Raw genomic sequence first — 18,354 nt, forward strand, 5'->3', positions numbered from 1 at the left:
AAGAAATACATATCCTCTCATTTCAAATGTGCAGGACTATAGCTCACAGAATTTCTAGCTGGCATAGACAACTTTTAGTTGCTCAAGAATTACGGCAGTTTCAGTTTCACAAATCTGGCAAGCCTCAAATTAGGCAAGGAAGATATGAAATATAAACTCAATTACTGACTGATAATTTGCCCTATATGTATTCTAACTGGCTGAGAACCTGAGACATACAGAGATATCTGTGTGCAAAGAATTTGCTTATAAGCATGGAAATAAAGACAGGGGAAAAACCCAACTTCCCTTTCATATGTTGTAAGTGCTAGTTTGTAATGACTTGGGGGATATTTTGTGCATCACGGAAGACCAATCAGGAGAGCTGGCAGTAAATATGATGACCATGATAGACAGTATTTGGGATTCTGGACTTTGCTCAAATGCCATATTAGGATGAAGGCAGATTACTAAAAGGTTCTATTTTTACTAAAACCTACTCATCATTTACAACTGTTCTGTAATTAAAGTTACCAATATCTGATCAAGTTCTTTTAACAAAATTTGATTTTCATTAAAAGCAAGTCAACTTTTTCTTAACATACAAGGAAAAAAAATGCTCAGGCAAAAACCTTTATCTTAATTTCTATTATCAAGTTAAGTTCAAGACACTGGAGTAGGCTACCAGAATAAGTTTTTTTATTAAATAAAACCCCTCAGAATGTGTTAGTGTTATTAATGGGTAAAACTTAAGAAAGGCATATAGTGTTGATTTAGTTTAGCTGCTTATTTTTACAGATGTCCCAATATTTCCCTTAAGAAAAAAAACAATACCAAGAAGGCAAATGGACTATTGTAATAGATTTAAATCTACTATATAATGCTCCATTGAGACCCCCACTAAAAAGTAAGCAGCTCTTCAAGTCTCCTAAAAAAAAATAGAAGAACTAACATGTTTCTTTTATCTAAACTTGTGATAACCATACATACTTATTATATGCAGAAATGAAAAAATATAGGATAGTATCCAACACATTATCCTGGGTATGTAAGCAATTAATATTCATTGAACAAAAATGCTGGATACAATTATAAGCTCTAAATAGTCCTGGTTAGACAGTTTATCATAAATAGAAAACTGTCCTAAAAAGAAATTTTAACTTCAGTGCATGTTAATCACAAAGTATTGTCTTAATTGGAGTGACATATATGTTGCTGAGTGGGTGGGTATATGTATCCCTACAAAGCATAACATGTAACGGAGTATCTCTATATTTGAATGTGCGTTATATACTTATTCCAACAATCTCAACCATAGCTTTTTACATAATCTCTGAAAGGCATTTAACATAAATGCATATCCTGTAATATTTTACACTTCTCTTTTCCCCCCAAAATATATTAACCTATTCATTTTATGCCATACATGACATAATGCAGATCTTCAATCCATATTATATAGATTTATTTAATGTGATTCTACAGAAAAGCTATTATCTACAATTTTTAAACATTTTTATAAATGTAACCTTTGAACAGGAGTGAAAGGCCTAAAAATCCAAATAAAGAATTAGAAAAAAATATTTTGCAGAAAGCTTAAGTCTTTCAAGTCTTTTTAGGCTTTTAACAAAACAGGATAAAATGCTTGCCTGCTCCGATTATGAAACATCTTGATGTATGTACTTACACCCTTGATTCTGGATAAATTTGCTTGACACATTTCACTGCTTGTCAAATAAAAATTGCCTGCATCTCCACCCACCCAACCCAGATAAACACTTTCAGCTACTGAAATCAGGTTCAGAAATACTATTAGAGCCCAAAAGGTCATACAACCATCTGTTAACTTACATGCACAAAAGGAGCTCTAAATAAATGACACAGGAGGCAATAAATTGACACGACAAGTAAATAAAAGGCTAAAGCACTCCAATACCATTGAAACTGTTTTAATGTTGTTGCAAGTCCACAATGCAACAATCACCAGATCATATAGACCCAAATATTTGGATTCACTTTAATTACCCTTTTCTCCTATTTTACATAAATTATGAAATGTTCAGCTCCTCTTTTACCTGAATTTGTGTATGCACCTAAGAGATCATTTTTCAACCCTACTTAAATTCTTATTATATGATTAAGAAAAAATATGAAAATATTAACCTCAGCTTCAATGTACAGTTTCCAGAATCTGCCAGAACTTGGGAACTGGGCAACAAGGCGTTCATAGGTCTTCCGTGCTTTGTCTATAGGTTGATTCTAAAAATTAAAAACCAATAATATTTACAATATTTATGATGTAAAATGTATTCACATTTACTTGAGAACCAAGCATTGTGAGTTGACCCACTGATAAGGAAATGTAATCCTATTTCACTAAACCTGTGCCTCTCGAATGAGAATGCTCCAAGCGTCAAGGTCATATGGATTCTCTTCTAGTTTCTTTTCAGCTTTCTTTACTTTTTCTGGGACATATTCAGCAGCCTAGAAAACACAGAGCAGAAAGTTAAGAGCCAACAACTAACATGGTAAATCCAATGCCATCCACAATCTGTAACTTTCATATTTATATAATCATAGTTATAATTAACAAATGGTATATTTTTTCTACTACTTAAGCATGCATAGAGGAACATATGAAGTACCCGTAGAATGTACTACAATGGATGGATTGCTTAAAGCCAGTACTGAAAATGTTAAATTCAATGTCTTCTGTGCTTATTATTTCATTGGTTCACAAAGTAACATTAAATCACAATATTATGCAGGTTTTGTGAGGCTTATTTGAGGATTATGGTGTGTGAATGTGTATCTTTTAAAGTTAAAAGAAGTCTGTACACAGAACATAAAATGCCAAGATGAGAGAATATTTTTTTCTTATTAAATGGTAGGATTAAATCCTACTTACTTTTTAAATCCAATTTCAGAGACTAAGTATTTAGACTTCTCTCAAATTTGGGATGGTATGTTCTCAACAACAGGCTATGTCAGTAAGGTATACATGATAATATACCCAAACACATTTTTACGGGCCTAACAACTATGTTTTTCATTAAATTTCCTGAACCTAGAATAGAAACCTTCTTGTAGTTGAATGCCAATTTTTGACTATACTACAGTATAGTTCACTTTTACCGTATTTTCCGGCGTATAAGACGACCCGGCGTATAAGATGACCCCCTACTTTTAAGAAGTTTTTCAAGGTTTTTTGTCTTATACGCCGAAAAAAACTTACATGCCCTGCCCTCCCTGTCCGTCGCAGAGGAGGCGAAGGCCCGACTGGCCCCACCGGCCCTCCCGCTGCTCCCGCGCTTCTGCCGGCCACGAGGCACAGCGTTTCCCGGGCGGCAGGCAGCGCCGGAGGGCAGCCGCCACCCCGCCACGGCTGGCGCCCCTCCTGCTTCCCCCCCCAGGCCTTGAATTTCTCCCATTCGGCGCAGGGCGGGGCAGCTCTGCCCGCAGCCTCTTTTTCACGTGCCGCTTCCCTCTCACCGTCGGCCGACGCGCGCTCGGCCCGGGCTCCCGGTCCCTCTTCCCGGCCGGCTTCCCACCCTGCCCCTCATGGAGCTGGACTGGGCGTGCAGCCTCTCGGTGTGGCTGCTTTTCCTGGGCAGCCTGGCGGTGCGGCTCCTGCGCTTGGACCTGTTGCTGAGCCGGCGGCTGCTGCTGCGCATGGCGCTGCTGGCTGTCCTGCAGGCGCTGGGCCGTGCTGCCACTGCCCCTCAGCGCCGCGCTCACGGCGGCTGCCTGCTGGCTCGTCTCAGCCAGCACTGCCCGGCGGAAGCGCATCCCCGCGGGGGGGGAGAGCGGTGCTGGTGACAGGTGAGTCCGGCGGGCGCGAGGCCCTCCCTATTGATTGATTGGTGATTGGCCCAGCTTTGCTCCTTTCCCGCCAAAGGGGCGCCTCGCCTTATTGTCTCTGAGCTCTCTCGCCTGCTGCGCTGCTGCTCTCAGTTCCGCACTCCGAGCAAGCAATTCTTGTGGTCAGCGCGAGTCAGGCGGTGCCTTGGCGGGAGCAAAGACTCTCCCTTCCTACGGTCGAGCGGGGCGCCTCTGGGGACCGCCTGCCCGTCCTCTCGTCGGGGACCTGACAGCCAAGCATTGGAGGCGCCAGCATGGCCAGTCCTAGAGAGAGCAACGGCGGCGGCTGCAGTAGCCACCCCAGGAGCTGACGAGAGTTTGCCTTCCATCACCCGTTCGCCGTCGGCCGCTTAACCACGGGTCGCCATCGCCTGCCTCCACTCAGCCCAGGGCTCCAGCCAAGCAGGAGTCGTGTTTCTGCGAAGAGGCGGTGGCCGTGGCGGCGGCAAGGGACTCGAGAAAACTTCCTGTCGCTGGGGAAGGACGACGAAGTCACCCCCGGCAGTGGCTGCCCGAGACGACGGGCGCGGGCTAGTCCCGCTCCTCTCATCAGGGACCTGTCAGCCAGCATTGGAGGTGCTAGCACGGCCAGTCCTAGAGAGAGCAACGGCGGCAGCTGCAGTAGCCGCCCCAGAAGCTGACGAGAGTTTGCCCTCCATCACCCGTTCGCCGTCAGCCGCTTTACCACGGGTCGCCATGCCTACCTCCATTCACCCAGCGATCCCGCCGCCCAGCAGAAAAGAGAAAAGATCCGAAGGTTTTTTTCCGGCGTATAAGACGACCCGGCGTATAAGACGACCCCCCAACTTTTGAGGTGATTTTCATGGCTTAAAAAGTCGTCTTATACGCAGGAAAATACGGTAGCTGAAGTTTCTAAGCATGTTGAATATAAACAGTCACAGAACAGAAATGTTATTATCATGTTCTACAGCAGAAGTCACTGTAACTATTCTAACCAACCTGTCTATGATCCAAGGTGATTCAATGTTACGTAACAAGAATCCAATCAGTTTTAATTGTTAAGTGCAGACCTTAAAGCTAATGTGAATACGAGCGGATGTTGTTCTCTTTGGAATGGCTCTCCACAATATTTTATTTTACAGAATTTACCATCAGTTTCCTTTATAAAAGTGTTATTTTTTTCTGCTCTGCTCTTCTACTGAAAAGGAGGCTCTCTCCCTCTCTCCATCCATCCATCTGATAGAACGACCAATTACATTAGGATGAGGTGCACTTTTAGCTTCAAATGAAAGGCAATTAATTTTATTTTGATACATTAAACTGCTCAAAAGGCATGGGGATAGAAAAGTTACCTAGCATAATGGGGGGGGGGAAAGAAACAGCGCAATCAAATAATGCAACAGAAGAAAAGTGATGTTTGTGAGTTAGGAGTCAGAATGACCAAGAATGAAAAAAAGAAACAACAGGGAAACTAACTTGATAAGGAGAGCTACAGGAACCAAGGAGAAAGAATTAGAAAGTCTGTGGATCAAACAATAATAAAGTGTGTGTACATGAATTTAATTTATGTATACGTGAGACAGCACTTAGGAGATGGCCCTTAAGGAGAAAAACAATGAACTGCGAATATGTGAATACTGGACTGTCTGTAAACTCAGCAACCTAATGCTGGATAGGAAAGTTCAGTGGGTTTTTAGTTTGGCAAATATTCATTATGAAAAACAAAACAAAGGAGAACTATTAATTTAGAATATTCATTCTAGGTTGTCAAAGCTGAGGGACTGTATCTAAATGCTTCTCACAGGCACAAAGGAATCTGGATACAAAATACATCTGGAATGCTTTGATTGAGAACTGCTAAAGACTCATTTATACCAAATACATTATAAATATAAAACACGGTACCTAAGGACAAACAGTGTGGCAAATAGGGAAAAAGTATGTGGGAAGCAAAGTGCTGACTTCTATCATCATCTTCATCTAGATTCTAGACGAATGCCTCTTACTCATAGACTGGTTCTTAAAAACATGGGTGTGACTACAGCCAAGACTGCTGCTGATAACCACATATAGCCTACAAAAAAAGAAAACTAAGGTGGTAAAGATTACTTTCCACTTGTAATAGTAACTGGAAACAACTGAACCAATTATGAAATTGACCATACTGGTAGTCCTCCACTTACAGCCATTTAATCAGTAAGAGTTTGAAATTACAACAATGCTGAACTAAGGAATTTATGACCCGTACCCAAAATTACAGCCTCTGCAGCATCCCATGATTACACGAACAAAATTTGGGCATTTGTCAATGCACCCACCCTTACAACCAACCACAAGGATGCTGCAGCTGCCCCAACCCCCCATCTTTCCCTGCTGGGTCCCTTGGGCCTACTTTCCACCTGGCTGGGACACCACGTGCCTTGAGCCTGCTTGCTGCCTCACTAGGTCCCACTTCCAAACTTGCAGCCACTTCTGAAATGGAACACACTTCTGGGATGGCACCATATAGCTTTTATACAGGAATGTGGTGCATTGATTGCCTCTTCTCGCAAAAGGCAATCTTTAGAAAAGGTGTGATGGGGGGAAGGAGGCCCAAGGATGTGGGATCCAACGGGGTAGGAAGCTGTGCAACGGTGCCTCAGGATGGGGAGGCCCTGACAGACCCAGGGAAGGCCGTGTATGAGCTGGAGAGATGCTGCAGTGCAGGCCTCCCCATGCCTCCCAGGTCCTCCCCACCCCAAGGTTCTGTTTAATGACTGCAGTGGGAACAGCCAGGATTGTGGTTATTAAATGAAGGAATCACAGACAGCACTTTGCTTACCAACTGCGATAACTTATGATCACAATTCCGAGTTCAATAGTAGCTCTAAGTCGAGAACTGCACGTATGTATCATGCAGCAATACAATTAATAAACAGAATAATTTTGTAGACTGCCCATAACACTTAAAAATGGGAGAACAGCACATTGTCTACAAGTTGTACATACCTTCTGAAATTCAACTGAACAAAAGCCTTACTGAAACTGGGGCTGAAATTTACACTTTTTTGTGAATACACATTTAGATAATATTTGAAGGAGTATAACAGTTGTTTTAGGCTGGCATCGCTTAAATAATCAATTTTGGCCCACAAAAATGGGGGGGAAAGTAGTCTAAAAAATTTGGTTCTGCTGATTTAGCTCATAGGGAAGGCAAAAAGAAGTGCTGTCCTCAGGCTAGAATGGACTGCTCAAACCTGTAATAAAAATTCCCATATTTCTTTGGCAAAAGTATTTTTCTATATTGCTTATTTAATTTATACCTCACATTTCCTGCAATCTAATCAACCAAGGTGGCTAAGAATCAATGCAAAATAAAATAAAAATGCAAAGACATAAATTCAGTTCAGAAATTAATGTTTAAAAATCTGAAGAAACAGATGTTTCTTGGCTATTCTGATAAAAGAAAAAAAGATGTGGGCTGCCAAAGCAATTTCTATTTCATGGCCTAATAACAATACCTCCACATAGCATATAAATGAATCTTTTGCAGCAGAGAAAGGGCCTCATTTATGAAGCTTAATTGTCAGACAAGTTCATAAAAGTTCTTTTATATGGTGAGGTCCTAAGTAATTTAGAGAGTTTAACATCAACATCCTAAATTATACTGAATAAAATGAGAAGAAAGTCACTTGTAATTGGGTACTAGTGCAGATTTTGGCACCAGATAATTAAAACAAAATCAGCTGCTTTGCTTTGCATTAATTGCAATTACCAAACATTTCTAAAGGTTAGCCATAATCATAGAAATGTGTTTTGTAAACTTAGTGACAACTGAAGAATAAAGAATATATTAGGCTGCAAAACTGTTTCAAGAGTGTAAATCAATAAAAACAGAATATCCATCACTAAATCTTATTTTTCTATCTTGCCTTGATTTAACTTTTAACTTCTTCTCTCTCCCATTTAGCCCAAATTACAGAAGTTTCAATTATATTAATTACTTCCCGTATATCATTAGCATATCCTCGCTAAGAGGTTTTGTGTCAATGTTCAATGGAATAAAGAATGGACTCTGTGGGAATCCTTTTCTCAATGGTCCAGGAACTGGTAAGTACAATACCACCCCTCTTTGGACATGGCACAACAGGTAAACTAAAACTACTGGAGTCTAGAAGGCTACCATAGCCAATAGAATCAAAAAGCTGCTGAAACATCTGGAAGGACACTACTCTATCAATTTTTAGAATACAGTATATCATACACCAGTGTTTTTCAACCGCTGTTCCGCGGCACACTAGTGTGCCGCGAGCTGTTGCCTGGTGTGCCGTGGGATTTTTTTTTTTTACCTCCCTCCGGAGAAGATGGCCGTGGCCCGCAGCTGAGCTAGACGGGAGGGTGAGTTCTGGCTGGCTGAGCCCTGAGGAGGCTGTTGCCTGTTGCACGGCCTCGGCTGGGCACCGGGAGTTCCCGGTGCCGTAACAACTTGCAGAGGCTGCGGGAGATGTTGGTGTGCCGGTCCGGGTCTGCCGGGCCTGACCCGCGGCGGCGGCAACGTTTCTGAGGCCGCCGAAGATGAGTCGGGCGGCAGGGAACCTGGACCTAAAGTGGCCGGGCCGTTCCGAGCGACGGGGCGCCTGGGGCCTGCGGCGGAGTGCCTGGGAACGCCTTCTGAGCCCGTTCGGCATTTTTACCGAACGGGCTGAGCTAGACGGGAGGGTGAGTTCTGGCTGGCTGAGCCCTGAGGAGGCTGTTGCCTGTTGCTGGGCACCGGGAGAGGGAGGGAAAGAAAGTGGGAGAGAGAAAGGCAGGAAAGAAAGGAAGAAAGATAGAAAGAAAGAGAAAAGAAAGAGAAAGAAAGAAAGAGAAAAGAAAGAAAGAAGGAAAGAAAGAAAGAGAAAGAAAAATAAATGAAGGAGAAAAATGCAGGAAGAAAAATTAAAAAGAAATGCAAGTAGCTTCCAATTTCCACAACAAGTAGAAAGCAAGAAATTGAGAGAGGGAGGGAAAGAAAGTGGGAGAGAGAAAGGAAGGAAGGAAGATAAAGAAAGAAAAGAGAGGGAGGGAAGAGAGGGAAGGAAGGAAGGAAGAAAAGAAGAGAAAAAAGAAAATACAGAAAGATAAATTAAAAAGAAATGCAAGCTTTCCTTTTCCTTCACAGCAAAAACAAACAAAAGCCCCAAAATAAAATAAAATAAAGAGGCTAATAATAATAATAATAATAATAATAATAATAATAATAATAATAAGTTGGAAGGGACCTTGGAGGTCATCTAGTCCAACCCCTTGAGAACACAGGCCATCCTCAACTTACGACCGTTCGTGTAGCGACCGTGGGGAGGCCCAACGGTGCGGAAAAGGGTGGAGTGCCTCGTGATTTTTTTCATGAAACAAGTGTGCCTTTGCCCAAAAAAGGTTGAAAAACACTGTCATACACCATGTACCGTGTTATTAAGCTATGTCAGTAGATCCTCCTCTATTGTAATACAGCATTTCCGAATGCTGTATTACACTTCTAGCTTTCAGAAAGTTAGAAGTGCTGATTTAGCAGTAATAGACACTGGCTATTTTTTCCAGCAATGATAGCTACCAAAATCTAACCTACCAAGTAGCTCATTTGATATGAGCTAACAAACTATAATCACGTTATTGTTTTTTAAAAAATCTGTTTTTGAAAATCAAAACAATATCCTGAACTAAAAATAGCCTTTCTAACAAAGCAACTTTAGGTATTACATTTTATGGTAATATTTTATATTTAATTTGATTATTAAACTAATTACAACAGTAATATTTTTCCACATTATTCTTCTACTTTAGCTAAAGCATAGTATCTGATTTCAGCAAATCAATAATCTTTTAAAGGTATCTCTTTTTATTCTGATTGGAGTCAAGCTTGATTTGGGCCACATAATTTCAACACTATTGTCAACTCTGCAAGGAACCTGAAGCTATTTGGCTTGTTTTTGGTTGCCACCAGTGGTGGTGCAATTTTTCTGGTAGCTTAATTCTGTTCGGGGGAACCAAGGTCATTTCTGTTTGTTAGAGTGGGAAGCTGAGCTTTCTGTTAGAAAGCCTGCCAAACTGTTCTATTGGGAAATGTAGCTGATTGCATAGTAATGGGGTGGAAACTTTAACTCTGTATACTGTAACTTTTTGGAGGGAACTTTAGTCTTGGTTTCACTTTTGACAGTCCTGATGCTTTGTAGCCAATAAACATGTTCTTAAAGGAAACCTCAAACCTCAGAATTCTGTTTTAGTTGGTCTCATCTATCGGAACCATGACAACTGCACTTTAAGAATAGCACTGATTACAAGTTTTGTGATACAACAAACCCTAATCCTAGTAAAAATCAGGAATAGCTAGGATTTTGAACATTTCTTCTAGACAAACTCCAGTTGTAGTAAAATTCCAGTTGTAGATTAGAATCCCACCTCCGATTGCTAAAACAGGATGCCATGAATTCATACAAATTTACTCAGAAATAAACATTATAAATTCAATGATTTATTCCAAGTCAAGCATAAATTAAAGCTGTAGATTAAATCATATTGTGTCCATCTGATTATGGAACAATATTGGTTTGTGAATCATGTTGTCAGTATATTATCTGAAAAATTGGGGAAATCATCTTCTGTAGATTTTAGGATGGCTAAAAGAACACAGAGTTAAGAGGACTTCAGTTCCTCTTTAATATTCAAGTCAACTGGTATTATAAAATGTGCATTTGGAGAAGCAATGGGAAGATGGAGTTTTGGCAACACAGAACCTTTCCAGAGAGGGGCCTAGACCAGGGGTAGGCAACCTTGGCTCTTTTATGACTCATGGACTTCAACTCCCAGAAGTCCATGAGTCATAAAAGAGCCGAGGTTGCCTACCCCTGGCCTAGACTAAGAGACTGTGTAGTCCAAGCTGGATGGGGGAGGAGCAAAGAGAATCTCTCAGAATATATCTAGCTTGAGCTTGGCCAGATTCTGTCTATTAATTCTAAGAAAATAAAGGATTGGACTCAAATGGATTTCACTGTCTTGTTTGGGCTTGGGCTTGACAATTAAGATTTATGAGCATATATAATTCAAACTGTAAAAGAATCTAGTTCCCAGAGATCATGGTGCTGTACAGTATGCAAATAGATGTTTTTCTATTGGTACAAAATTGAAACATATGGCTATCTATGAAAAGATATGGGAAACAAAAGAAAGGCCACTGAACAGTTTAGCTGCCTATATAAACTGTCCTTTGGAATGTGTATTTTCAATTCAATAACAACAAGGTTACAAAATGTCAACTTCATTTGCATATTAAGCCCGTTAGTAAAAATTAAAAAAAGAGTCCAAAAATAAAGGATTCTTTTGATATATTATTTTATTAGAAACCTTAATGAACTGTGCAAACTTATAAATGATAATTTCATCATTTTTTGGTCAGGGGTCCCTTAAAGTCTTAGAGTCAGTGTTTGATCTAGTTTAATATATGATCTTATATTGAATTACATTTTCATAAAAATGTTAAGATAGTAAAATTTAAAAATTCTTACATTTTCTATGAATTTCATGTAAAATTATTTTCCCTACTTGTTTCAATTTGATAGCCGAGAACAGATTTGTCACTCCTTTTTTTTCGTGGAAGCAAGGATTTCTTGAGGGGACATTTGGTGCTCTAAGCTTCATTGTCTGCTTGCAGACATTTCATTACTCAAAGTAGGTAACATCATCAGTGCTAGCAAGGAGAGGGTTTGCTCTGTTTATATTCTAATCGATTGCCCTGTCAGCGTTGGCTGAAGTGAACTTGGAGATTCTTTGGTTAGGCTGTTAGTTTGAAAGTTCCTTGATTGGGGTATAGTACTGTTTACTTCTTGATTGTTGGACTGATGTTAATCTTGGAGTTAATCTATGCTCATCTGGGTGCTAATTGCTGGCAGGGAGGGGTTTTGGCCTTTTTGTTCACTTTTGGGCTTGCTGATTGTTTCTTTTACATAGTATGTAGATATTGTTTATGTCTATGTATCTATTGATGGCTAATTTGTCAGAGTGCCAGGTTTCTAGAAATACCCTGGCGTTTTTGGACTTGGCTTGATCTAGCATTGCTAGTTTCCAGTTGAAACTATGGTTACGTCTGTCTATATGTTGTGAAATTAAAGACCTTTCATCGTGTCTTCTGACTGCTAGTTGATGTTCATGGATGCATTCTGCCAGTCTTTTGTTCTATGGCTGTTACAATCATTATACTGTGTGTTGTAGATGATTCCTGATTTTTTCTTCTGGGACTGCTGAGTCTTTTAGTTTTCTTAGGCTGTTTAGGAGGGTTTAAGTTAGCTTGTGTTTTATGCTGATTCCATGTGGATGTAATCCTCTCTTGGTGGTTCCTGAGATGTTTTTGATGTATGGCAGTGTTATTCTTTTTATGGCTTGTGCTGGTTGTGCTACATTGGGTTGAGTGGTCAGAAACTTTTTGATGAAGTTGTGTGGATATCCATTTTGTTGGAAGGTGTTGTATAGATGCTGTTTCCTTTTTCTGCTGTTCAGGATTGCTGCAATGTGTTTGTGCTCCTCTAAATAACATTCTCACACAACTTTGCTTGGGAGGTTGGGTTATTGTGTTGGTAGTGGAGCGTGTGATTGGTATGGGTGGTTTTTGGGTATACAGTGTTTCTAGTTTGCCACTGTGATCTCTGCTAATCCCCAATCACAGAATTGCCAAACAGCTAACAGTAAACAGATCAACCAAAGAACCCCCAAGATTACTCCCATCAATACTGACAGGGCAAGCCACTAGAATATAAAGCGAGAACAAACTCCACTCCTTACTAGCACTGATGATGTTACCTATTTGGGGTAATTAAATGTCTGCAAGAAAACAACTAAGCTTAGAGAGCACCAAGGACCCCTCATTTCCATTCAAAGCTACAAATATTCCCCTTTAAAAGATTTCTTTTGCAATAGAGTAGAACCAAAAAAACATTAAAGACTTTCTCTTGGATCTCTGAACCAATTCCAGTATTTTCTACACTATTCTCAGGAGTAGAAATAGTTTAAGAAACAATGCACTAAACCATTCTTAATAGTTCAAAGAACTGTATCATGGAGCCATCTTATCTCCTTTAAAAATCTGAAGCAATTATAATTTCTGCTTGGTTTTAAGTGTTTTGGTTTATGGTAACCAGAAATGGTGACATTCCAAGTTTGGTTGACACACAATTTTTTATAAACACATATATAATTCCATAAAATTGGGTTGAGAAGTTTGAAGTCCTCAAAAATTTTAATGCTAATTAAGCAGAGATTCCATTTCCATGTTTCTCAGTTATTCACATCTTCATAATGGGCATTTAACCACAGACTATGTGAGTCCAGGAATACAATACTAATTCTTCTCCAGCAGTAGATACATGGATATAGTCAGTGAATAGCTATGTTTTGTTCAAAATACATTTAATACTTGACTTTCTTTTAAAAAGTGACTGGACTACAGAATTAAACATGAAGATGATATCTCTAATGTTTCCATATTCATGAATACAAAAGAAATTCCTGTTAAGACTCCCCTTTTATCTTTCATAAATTACTCTAAAATAGTGTTTCTCAACCACAGCAGAAGCATGGACAACTTACAGAATTCCCCAGCCAGCATCTTAAAGTTGCCAACATTGAGAAACACTACTGTAACTTTATGCCCGCCCAACAAATGGATGTACACAAATCTGTATAATGGAGAGATGCTAAATACCTCTGTCAGGAGAAAAGAACTCCAATAGATTATAAAACATTTTCAGAATATAAAAAATATCTCCTGTTTTTGGTAATTTCCATCTCTAAACTATAATAAGGATAAGGCTAAGCAATCTGTCTCTGTATATCCAATTCTATGCACTTTTCTGATAGGAAAGTATTAAAAGCATTACTGGACTCAATTGTTGAGTCCTTTGTTTCTTAGATGTCTAGGTCTCCTTCAATGCACAACGAACGAGGCAACTGCAGCTTAAAAAATGTCTGCATAACATGACATCTCAAATTGTGTTGTTGGAAGAATCAGGAGAAACTTACAAACAATATATCATAGCAAGAAGGGTAGCCAATAATAGCTTAATAGTTCCAAACCAGACACAATAAACAGGTACCCTAAAAATAATTTCCTGGCCTATTCTCAATTCTGATATTTCGGTAACTAGTGAAAGTAGGGAAGAATATCAATAAATATCAATTGCTAAAAAAGAACTTTAAGCTTTGCTGTGAACTTCTGGAGACATCTAACAGGCTTCAGTGGGAAACCAGAAGTTAGACTAGAACTAGATGAACGTTGTTTTTAGAATACAGCACAAGTCTGCCACCCAGAGGATCTACCCCTAAAAGTGAAATAAAACATGCCATAACTGTATCTAGTACTCTGGGGTTTTTTGCATATAGATCAAAGAATCTAACTTCCCATAGAAAAAAAAATCAGAAGTCGGGCTGTATGTTGTTGGTTGATATGTGCCGCAGAGTATGCTTGTTTCCTAAACAATCTCTCTCTCTCTCTCTCTAAATATATATATACACACATATACATGTATATGTGTGTGTATGTATGTGTATATATATATATATATATATATATATATATATATATATATATATATATATATATATATATAATATATATACACACACACCCCAGAAATCTGAGAAGTCAGAAGGCAATTTTAATTTAATTTAATTTAATTTAATATTTGCATTTGTATACCGCCCTTTCCCTGCTTTTTCAATGTCTTTTTAAATCTTTCAAAACTAATTATACAAAGATCCAAAAAGAGGAAGCCATCCCTAACATTCACTGTTTCCACAGAAACTATAAAATGTTTATTTCTTAATGTTTACTTTAAAAGAAGCGATATTTAAATTTATACATATAATCTGCCTACAATTAAGTAAAAATAATTCAACAGAACAGATTAAGTTGTACATTTTTAACAGGCAGCTGTGAAAGTAGGTGAGGGACATCTATGTAAAAACTAGTTTTTGTCAAGAGTCCAATGAGTCTGAATCCTAATTCCTTTTGCATATAATTTTCTTAGATGTACACCCCTACAGACACAGACGATATTGTCTTTCAAGGACACAGTTTATGCAACAATGCATTTATTAGCAAATCTGTTACATCAGTTTAATTTTTAAATATATCCACCTCAATTTGAATATACAAAAATGTAGTACATAGGGCTCAGAATTTATATTTTGAAACGTTTTTCAAATCTTTTAATATTCTTATATGAAAACATATTGCATAAACCTCTAGGTTGCTTTATTTTAGAATTTAGCACACGTTTGTTTCCCTAGTTTCTTACAATATTTAAAAAGAGAAATTTTACTTCAACTTCCAATTAAACCAAGCCACTAGAAGGGCATGCTAAAATTATGGTTCTATATGTATTTATGGTAAACTTCCTTGAATTAAATCAAAGCGACTGTGGAGTTACCAAGATCAACTTTAGCCTAAAAAAAAAACCCTCAGCGGGAAAGAAAAACTCAGCGGGGGTGGTGTCTGTGTAAGCCTTTGGAGACTGTACTAATTGGAAATACTTACAGCAACTGGGATGGCGGAACAGAAAGTAAAACGAATATAGCCGGTCCGCGCCACATTTATGACTTGAAATGAGCGGGGGCGAAAACGGAAGAAAGAGGAACAGCTCCCCCCCAACACAAAGACGTTAATAAGGCCTACTCCTCATTATTCTAGAAACCGCCATTTTCATTCCCCAAAGCCTCAGCCGCCTGTCAGCCGAGCCCAGTCACACCCCTTCTCGAGAAGGGATTCCCCGCCAATTGCTTCATTGAGCTCGGAAGGCCCTGGCCGCTCACCTGGTCACCGGCGGGAGCTTCTCCAGACATGGCGGGTTAAAACGGTGCCCGGAAGTAGCGGGGGGAGCAGGAAGCAGGGTCCGATATCAATAGATATGCCTATTTCTTAACCCTCCTGCCCACCCGCCTCCCGTTCTCTACCCTCGCAAAATCCCCGGGCAGCTCGTAAGTGAACTAATCAAACCCTGCGTGCAGCTTCCACTCGCCCGAGGAACAAAATGGCGGCTCAACCGCCCCCAACTCTTTGCCTTCCTCAGTAAAGGAAGGGGGCGGGGCTGACCGGCAAAGTGCGAGTGCGCAAGGAATAGTGGGGGGGTGTTGTCTTTCTGTGTGGAATGGAAGGTTGAAGCGCAGGGAGCGGCGCGCCAGGGGTTAAACAAACAGAACGCGAGCTGGAACGGAGAGAGCGGCAGCGTGAGACGGGAATGCCGGGAACGAAGGAGACTACACTCAAGCCACATACACCGCGCATGAGCGGAAAGAAAAGCAAAGCGGGCGCATTTTGATTTGGCGGGTAGGGGTGTGTCGGAAAGGTTTTAACGCAGAGGACGTTTGCCGAGGCGTGCGGATAGGTCACGTGGACGTGAGAAACAGAGCCTTCTGCACGATGGGGTTATTAATGGACCTGCCCCCTTTTTCTCCCGTCTGCTCTAGAATTTCTTACGCGTTGTGTGCTTCTGGGCTCGTAACCGACGTAACGTAAGGCAATCTCGACAAACCCCCACTCCCCCCCCAAGAGTTTCAGTCTCTTTGTCTATTATTCATATGAAACCGTGGGGCGACATCGTCAGAATGAGATGCTCTATTACAGAGGTCCCCAACCTTGGCTACTTTATGACTTATGAAGTCCACAAGTCATAAAGTAGCCAAGGTTGGGGATCTCTGCATTATGCTCGGGATAAAGCCTTTGGGCGGGGTGTATGTGTTTAGTTTTCTTAAGAGCCTTGGTGGAGCAGTGGGCTAATGCCTCCTTAAGTAACACCAGCTGCCTGCAATTAGTGCAGGTTCGAGTCCCACCAGGCTCAAGGTTGACTCAGCCTTCCATCCTTCCGAGGTAGGTAAAATGAGGACCCAGATTGTTGGGGGCAATTAAGCTGACTTTGTAATAATGCCGCTTGGGGTGTGTGTGAAAGCCCTAATAAGCAGGCATATACATAGAATGAAGGCTACTGCTAAGCTTGTAAGCCGCCCTGAGTCTTCGGAGAAGGGCGGGATATAAATGGAATTAAAATTAAAATAAAATAAATAATCGGCTGTAACGCAGTTTGCTCCCGGACTCCTAAGGAAGCTTCTGGTTTTCTTGCTTCTTGTGTAAGGATAAGGATTTTGCTGCCCCAGTTATGGTTCATGCCCCCCCCCCTCCTGCAGCTGTTCTTGGAAAAGGTGGGCTTGGTAGCAGCGTTTTATGTGCCATCAAGTAGTTTTCGATTTCTAGCGACCAGAGATAGATTTTTTTTCATGATGATCTTTCCCTGACTTCTTTCTTCAAGTCTTTCTATGGTGCACTCATCCTCACCGTAAAGAGTCCTTCCACCTTGCTACTGACAGTCGTCTCTCCTTCCACCTTTCCCAGCATTAAGCCCTTTTCCAGAAAGCTGGGTCTTTAAAGTAGCCAAAGTAGGGTAATTTGAGTCTGGACCTTTGTGCCTTGAGAGAGAACCTCTGGTAGGTACCTTAGTCTATGAAATTGCTCTTGGTATAGTTACCTATGAATAATAATAATTTATTAAATATATATGCAACCCAGCCCCCAGCAACTCTGGGTGATTTACAGTTATTGAACAACATTTCAAAACAGAGGTATACAAAAACACAACAATAGTATAAAACAAAAGAACAACAATGGCAAAGAAAGTAAATCCAGAGGGGAATAGAAAAGAAGAAAGGAGGGTCAATGATCCTCTCCAAAGGTCTGGGTGAATTCAGTGATCAAATGAATTTGATAAAGTCATGTATTTTGAATATACAGATAGTTCTCGACTTATGATCACAACTGAGCCCAAAATTTCCGTGTCTAAGCAAGAAAGACATTGAGAGAGTTTTGCCCCATTTTACGTCCTTTCTTGCCACAGTTGTTAAGTAAATCACTGCACTTGTTAAGTTAGTAGCATGGTTGTTAAGAGAATCTGGCTTCCCTGTTGACTTTGCTTGTCAGAAGGTCACAAAAGGTGATCACGTGACTGGGATTTTGCAACCATCATGCACGCCAGTTGGTAAGGCTCCTGTCCTCACCCCAACTCCTGCCAACCTAAATGCATGCAAATAAATAGGTACCACTTCTGTGGGAAACTAACAGCCCTCTGTGGTGTCATGCTAGCCACATGACCACGAAAATGTCTTCGGACAGTGGTGGCTCAATGGCCTTGAAATGGAGATGGAACACCAACCCCTATATCGGCAATGACTAGCAGAGTAAAATCCTGGTGACTTCTTGTTCCCAGCTTATGACTGAGTCAGCCTTAAGTTATCCTTATATCAGTAGTAAAATAGTATTTCCCCCCCCTTTTCTTACACCATCCAAGTCAGCCTCAAAGTGTATAAAATCTGTTGGGCTTTGTCACCTGTTACGTTGGAGAGCAGTTAGATAACTTAAGTGTCTCCAAACAGATAGTAGAGATAGGAATCAGTGAGGGAAGCAAGAAATGTCATGCTTGTGCAGTTTTCTCTTGACTTAAAGATAGGCAAATAGCATTCCAGCAGAACAGAGTGAAGACCCAGATAAATTTTGCTTCATAACTG

The 18,354-nt window shown here is 40.4% G+C and overlaps 1 protein-coding gene across 1 annotated transcript in view; it reads right to left on the reverse strand.

Moving 5' to 3' along the window:
- The window catches only part of CSTF3 (cleavage stimulation factor subunit 3), a 69,457-nt gene extending 53,602 nt beyond the window's left edge, over positions 1-15,855 (reverse strand). The window contains exons 1-3 of the mRNA XM_081341256.1: positions 15,616-15,855; positions 2,362-2,463; positions 2,143-2,238 (exon numbers count right to left, since the gene is read on the reverse strand). Of these exons, the coding sequence (XP_081197382.1) occupies positions 2,143-2,238; positions 2,362-2,463; positions 15,616-15,645 (228 nt within the window). The 5' untranslated portion in view covers positions 15,646-15,855. The remainder of the gene's footprint in view (positions 1-2,142; positions 2,239-2,361; positions 2,464-15,615) is intronic.
- Between the last annotated feature and the right edge of the window lie 2,499 nt (positions 15,856-18,354).

The sequence above is a fragment of the Vipera berus genome (assembly GCF_964194415.1).
Source record: "Vipera berus genome assembly, chromosome: 1".
In the NCBI taxonomy this organism is placed as follows: domain Eukaryota; kingdom Metazoa; phylum Chordata; class Lepidosauria; order Squamata; family Viperidae; genus Vipera; species Vipera berus.